The following is a 6,730-nucleotide window of genomic DNA, read 5'->3' as shown; positions in this document are numbered from 1 at the left end:
TGTTTTGTTTTGAACCTTTTTTTTTTTACTAGTTTTCTATTATGCAATTTGTTAAATTAGGCTATTGTTTAAAATACAAAATTACAAATTTGCAAGCAATTATGCGTTTACATAAAATCAATTTGTAAGTAATTATGCGTTTACATAAAATCAAAAATTCAAAACACAAGTGGACACACCATATTCAAAACATAAGTCAATTATCAACACACCTCTTGGCTCTTAGAGTCTTAGACCCCTACATTCACAATATCAAAAAATCAAACCATATTCAAATAGTTCATAGTCCACACACCCACACTCACAATATGAATTGATTCACAACATCAAAAAATCAAACCATATTCAAATAGTCCATAGTCTACAAGTCCACTCACCCACACTCACAATATGGTTTGATTCACAACATCAAAAAATCAAACCATATTCAAATAATCCATAGTCCATAGTCCATAGTCTACAAGTCCACTCACCCACACTCACAACATTGTTTGATTCACAACATAAAAAAAAAAAAACCATATCCAAATAGTCCAAAAGTCCACACACCCACACCCATCAATTATCAAACCATATCCATAGTCCATAAGTCCACACTCAAGAACAAAACCATCTTGTGGAAATAACAACACGACTCCTATTCGGTCTTCTAGCAAAATCTTGTGGAGATAACAACAATAAATATTATGAACTTAAAAAATTGACAAACTAAGCAATTTTATTGTAATATAAATATAATGACAAGTCAAAAAATGATAACCTTCCTCTAGGAATAAGATGTGTCAGTCGTCTGTCGTCATTGAATGAGAATGTTGATTCTTAGGCCCATCTACAATAGAAAAAGTTTGAGTTAAATAAATAAATAATGAAAAGTAAATGAAATGAATTTATAAATAACTAATTCATAAAAATTTACCAGGTTCATCATAGCTTTCCATAAAGTCCTGAAACACTTCCTCATAGATCATTGGGCGATTCTTCAACCAGTCTTGTGTGCAAATCAAGGCCTCAACGGTAAGCAGAGACAATGAACTCCTAAAGGTATCCAATACACGTCCTCCGTTGCTAAAGGCAGACTCAGAGGCAACGGTGGAAATAGGGATGGCCAATACATCACGAGCTATGGCTGCGAGAGTAGGATATTTTGATGTATTAACCTTCCACCAATTTAAGATGTCAAAATCTATAATATTTGCTTCACACCCATCCAACAAATATTGATCCACATCCGACCTACATTCCAAGTCATTCTCTGCGACAAGGTGTTGGGAAAACATATTCCTATATTGTGTCTCTTTATCTCCATCACCACAAATAGGATTGACATCTACTCTTCTTGTATCTTCAACAATGTTAGATGACTCCCCTACTCCCCTCCCATGAAACTTATTGTATTGCTCAATTAAACGATTCAGGAGGTCTCTCACTTTTGCCTCTATTTGATCCGCCCACATAGGCCCATTACATTTTTTCAACCAAAACACCAATGCCTTCATCTTGTTGCGTGGATCAAGAACAAAACCAACATACAACATTAAATTGATCATATCCATAGTCCCCCAATACTTTTCATATTTTTGTTTCATACTAAAACTCACAGAACTCAAGACCTCATCTTCACTGAGACAACCATCATTCAAAGTATTTTGAATAATACAAAGTTGCAAAAAATATGAATTGGAAGTGACATGAGTTGAACCAGAGAACTTCAATGTAGCTTCATAAAAAGTTTGCAAAAATGTCGCAAATGCCCTAGCATTTTCCCAATCAATAGGTTGAGGAACAACAAAATGATTATGCTCATCCTCCCCCAATAGGTCAAAAGCTCTTTGGTACTTCTCAGCAGTGGTCAACATCAAATATGTAGAGTTCCATCTAGTTGGAACATCTAAACACACCATGTTTTTACATTTAATTTTTTCCCGCTCTATACACTCTTTAAACTTTGACATCCTCTCCGGTGAAGACCTCACATATCTCACTGCGTTCCTTATATTAGTAACACAGTCACCTAAGTCTTTCAAGCCTTCATGCACAACAAGGTTTAAAATATGAGCGGCACAACGCATGTGAAGAAAATCTCCTCCTAAAACAGTATCACTCTTGTTCTTCATCCTCTTTCTCATATACTCAATCCCCACATCATTGGCTGAGGCATTATCGACTGTAATAGTGAACACACTATCAATCCCCCACTGAGTCAATGCACTCTCTATCATTCTTCCAATAGTTTCACCCCTATGATTGGGAATTTGGTTAAACTTGAGAATTTTTTTATGAATCGTCCAATCAGAGTCTATGAAGCTAGCAGTAACACACATGTAGTTTATATTTTGCAGGGATGTCCATGTATCGGTAGTGATGCATACCTTTTTACCGCTCAAAAAAGTCCTCAACCTAAGCTTTTCTTCTTCATACAATTTCAAACAATCTTTTTGTAAAGTGATACGACATGGCACTTTGAACCTAGGTTCAATTCCATTTATCAATTCCCTAAACCCATCACTCTCCACATGCCTAAAAGGCAGCTCACTTTTGATGAAATACCGAACAATCAAATTTCTTATATTGTTTGAATCATACTTCATGAATCCAATTTGGTTACCACTACCACCTTCTACCGGTTTCTTGAATGACATTTGCAACATTGTTTGGTTTTTGGGTAGTCTTGAATCTTTTGATTTCTTAAGTGGAGAGTCTGGGCAATTATAGGTAAGGTGGTGCATCATGGCTGAAGTGCCATTCCTCTTATAATGACACCCTATTAACCTATTGCAATAGTTGCACATAGCTTTAGGGTTTTCCTTATCGATCGGTTCCACTTTTTTAAAGTGACTCCACACAAAGGATTGATTCACAGGTGGTTTTTTAGATTGTGACTGTTGGGAAGGTGTGGAGCTTTCAACATTTGCAGTGGAAGGTGTTTCAGAATTGTCATCTACCATAATAGGGGTGGTTGCATCACTCAAAGTGTCTGTCATCTGTTATTAGATAAACAATAAAATTTATTTAATAACCAAAGGAAAGATGAATCACTCAATCACACCTAAAAAAAAGTAAATCTCATCTCAAACTAATCATAGATTTAATAGCTAGCTGTAATTTGACATGAAAGATGAAAATAAAAATATATCCTCAAACTGTCTTCGGTAAACAAAGTACAAATAAATATACCGCACGAAAATATTTTAATTTCGTTTCTTAACGAAGATTGTTGTGTCTAAAAGGTGTAAGATTCAATTTCTTCAATTAGATGATCTAATTGACTATGGTCCTATTTTATTTAGACCTTGCAAATATTTGTTGATTGATCAGTAGTGCTTTGATCAAAGAAAATCAAAAAATTAATATTGCAATTGGGTTTTTGGGCCGTAATGAGAAGGCTATTTTGAATCAAAAAGTCCATATGCAATAAATTTGAAGGCAAGAACACTATATTCTTCATTTTCAAGTTATTTTCCAATGGTGCCAACCATTCGTTGATCTAATTATGTATAAATCACAGCGGGCCAAAATCGAGGAAACATAACTATAATTTTTGAAATTCCAGATTTGATGTATTTTGATTGAGGCTGAAAATCGAAACCTATAGGGGATAGCTTAAGCTAAATAAATTATAATGTTTGAATATGAAAAACCAAATCAGTCCCAAGGATTCGAATATGAGAAGACAAAAGCTCCGATTACACAAATCTCCACATCAAGATCAAACCATAGTGGCATAAGGAGATTTAAACCCACAAAACCTATAAAACATAACAATAAACACTGAAATGCAACTAGAAAAACAGAAAAGAAACCAAAAAAAAAAAAAAAAACATCATTGGTGGAAATTTGTCACAACAGAAAAATTTTGAACTGAAACTAAAATAAATCAAACAAAATAACAAATCAAACATATAATCATAACAGAAACCCAAAATAGTGAAAATACAGCCTATTAAGTCTAATGATAGAAGAATAAATAAAGCTTACTATCAAAGTCGTAGAGAGGACGGAGAGTAGCGGATAGAGGTCGATGGTGGCTTTGGCGAGTGGCGGAGAGAGAGGGCTGAGGTAGGGAGGCGGCGCAGTGGCGCACGGCGCAGTGAGACTCGTGAGAGTAGGGAGTCGGGAGACGGGGAGAGTATAGCAATGGGAACTAGGGTTTGGTTAATGGCTTATGCCTATTAGACGGTTTAGACCGAACAGAAACGGCGCCGTTTTGGTGTTAAACACCAAAACGGCGCCGTTTTATATATAAAAATTTTAAAAAATATATATATATATATATAATAAGAAAGCCGGTTACCGGTTATAACCGGTAACCGGCTTTCTTAAAACCGGTAACCGCCTTTTTAAGGCAGTTACCGGTTACCGGTTTTTAGGCGGTTTTAACGGTTATCCGGTTATCCGGTTATCCGGTTAACGGTTAGGGACGGTTAGCGGTTAGCGGACGGTTATTACGGACGGTTATTTTCACCCCTATTGACAACTCTATAGCAATATCTCTGGTTTCACCAGTTCCCCCGTATCTTTGACCACTTTTGTTCAGGGCCATGAGATCAAAGTGGATCCCAAAAATGATCAATGCATTGCAGTACTGAGATTCCTCTTGTGGAGAACCCCGAGTACACTTTCTCTGACCCTGATGACTTTCCGGACAAGCTCACCATGGGTGACAAATTTACTGATCCTAACACTATTGGTACTTGGTGTCCACAATTCCAAGTGTTCAAGGTTGGTGCTATATTGCCCCCCCCCCCCCCCCCCCCCCTAATGCGTTTGTTAGCTAGGATACTATTGCAAAACATTTATCCCGCCCTTACACCGTCATTTTGATGTGGCAGTCCCTAGGTAAGTTTATGTATGCCATTCTGTCTGGGACCTCCATTGATTTTTGTTCCCTAGCTATCCAAATCATGTGGGATGTACTTAATTACAACTCCATAACACTTCCATTTCCTATCCTCATCACTCGCATTGTGAGTCTTTTTAAGGTATAATTTTTCACTATGGAACCCAAGGAAACTTTCAAGGGTCCATTTTCTCGTTTCACCATCCTTCGGTCTTTGGGCCAGCTCGTTCGCAAATGCCGACATGAACTTGATCGAGGTGACATTGGTGAAGATTCTGTGGAAGTTCCTGCTGAGTTCAGACCATCTTCTTCAGCAGCTAGCCAGCCTTCTTCAGGTCCTCTAGTGCCTCTTTTTGCTATTATGGAGATGCTCACTGATATAAGCAACAAGCAAATTGAGATGGATGAGCAACTTATCCGCATGGAGAAAGCAGTGCTCTCAACTGCAACAATAGTTAAGATTGATCATAACAAGTTGAATCAATCACTGCTATTGATCATTAGCGTTCGACTTTTAGTGACCACCCCATTAGCGGCCACATGTCGCCGCTATTTATCAATAGTAGCGACAAAGTACTCATAAATGTTGCCGCTAATAAGCTTATTTTTTGTAGTGAGTTAAGTTTTCGGTTAGTATTGAATCCTATTGCTGAAAATGCCACGACATCTGCTGCTACTACAGAGTTCTCTAATGATAAGGATTCATCTACTGGAGGATTGACTAATGTTGAGGAGGATTCTACGGATGGTAATAGTGCTGAGAATGAGGAGGTTGGGGATCATGAGAAAGGTCATTATTGATGTTGATGTTTGGTTTTTGTTTGTGATCTATCCTTTTGTCATTCGTGACAAAAAGGGGGAGTGGTGGTGAATATTTTTTGTGACACCTCGATAAACAATAGGGTTAAAAGTACTCTAATTAACCCTAGGATGTTTAGAGTTGGTACTAGTTGGGAGAATTGTCACATTTTTTATTTTTATGGATTTTAGGTATCACTGAACGTTCGGTAAAGACAACCGAACGATCGATGCAACCCTAAACACGAACGTTCAACCCGAGGACCGAACATTCGATTACAGTTATAAGTAATTAATTTTGGACGTCTCTACGCTTCAAAGCATGTACGGTACATCTTTAAATGCGTATTTACAACCCTTTTGGCTCATTTGGTTGCCTCCAACCTCTAGAAACCCTAGAGAGAGTGAGAGAAGGAGAATGAAAGAGAAGAAGAATCTTTAGTTTTTCTCTCAAAAGAAGGTAACCTCTTACTCCAATCTCGTTCTTGTCACTGTATTAGCATGTTGCCATTCTCTATTAGCATATTAATGTTAGTTTACATTTGGGTTTGTAGATTTAAGCTTTCGAGTTGGGTATTATGAGTTTAATGATGATTAATGGTTAGATTATTATGGGTTACAATTATATATCATGTGGTATTTAGTTACTTTTTTGTGCCTAGCCTACTTTTTAGAGAAATGGATGTGGATCTATTGCTTAGACATTTATTTATGGTTGGATTTATGATGGGTTGGATATTTGTTATGGTTTGATAAGCTTGGATGTGTATGAACATTGTGTTTACATTTAGAACAATGTTACAAAGCATGTTAAACCCTTAGATCGTGTTAGAATTGATTAAGCTTTCTGCTAGACCAATGAACGTTTGATAGTCTAGTGGAACTAGGCTTGAAAACGAGCCGAGCTCGAGCGAGTAGTGGTTGCTCTAGCTCGGCCCGTTTAGAATATTCATGAGCACAAGCTCGGCTCGAGCTCGTGACGGGTATGAAATATTGAGCTCGGCTCACCAAGAATAAATTCTTGTCCGAGCTAGAGCTTGTGAATTAGACGAGCCGAGTGCCTTATTGATCACTCAACTTGCCCGGCTTGTCAAG

At 37.3% G+C, this 6,730-nt stretch overlaps 1 protein-coding gene across 1 annotated transcript; it reads right to left on the bottom strand.

The window, feature by feature from the left end:
• Window positions 1-230: 230 nt before the first annotated feature.
• LOC133863315 (zinc finger BED domain-containing protein RICESLEEPER 2-like) lies at window positions 231-2,219 on the bottom strand. The gene is made up of 4 exons (XM_062299263.1): window positions 1,599-2,219; window positions 1,238-1,496; window positions 917-1,126; window positions 231-238 (listed from the first exon to the last, which is right to left on the bottom strand). Exons 1-4 carry the CDS (start codon window positions 2,217-2,219, stop codon window positions 231-233), a joined length of 1,098 nt encoding a protein of 365 aa, XP_062155247.1.
• Between the last annotated feature and the right edge of the window lie 4,511 nt (window positions 2,220-6,730).

Source organism: Alnus glutinosa, chromosome 3 (assembly GCF_958979055.1).
Source record: "Alnus glutinosa chromosome 3, dhAlnGlut1.1, whole genome shotgun sequence".
NCBI lineage: Eukaryota > Viridiplantae > Streptophyta > Magnoliopsida > Fagales > Betulaceae > Alnus > Alnus glutinosa.
The sequence above is the reverse complement of the archived record's forward strand: the minus strand, read 5'-3'. Positions and strand labels throughout refer to the sequence as shown.

Excerpts from the sequence above, each read along its gene's own strand:
- LOC133863315 (XM_062299263.1), bottom strand. The coding sequence starts at position 2,219 with ATGATAGAGAGTGCATTGACTCAGTGGGGGATTGATAGTGTGTTCACT. Across the intron at positions 1,497-1,598 it reads AAGATGAGGTCTTGAGTTCT|ATGAAGGCATTGGTGTTTTG; the intron begins GTGAGTTTTAGT and ends CCACGCAACAAG. Across the intron at positions 1,127-1,237 it reads CGCAGAGAATGACTTGGAAT|CCATAGCTCGTGATGTATTG; the intron begins GTAGGTCGGATG and ends CTACTCTCGCAG.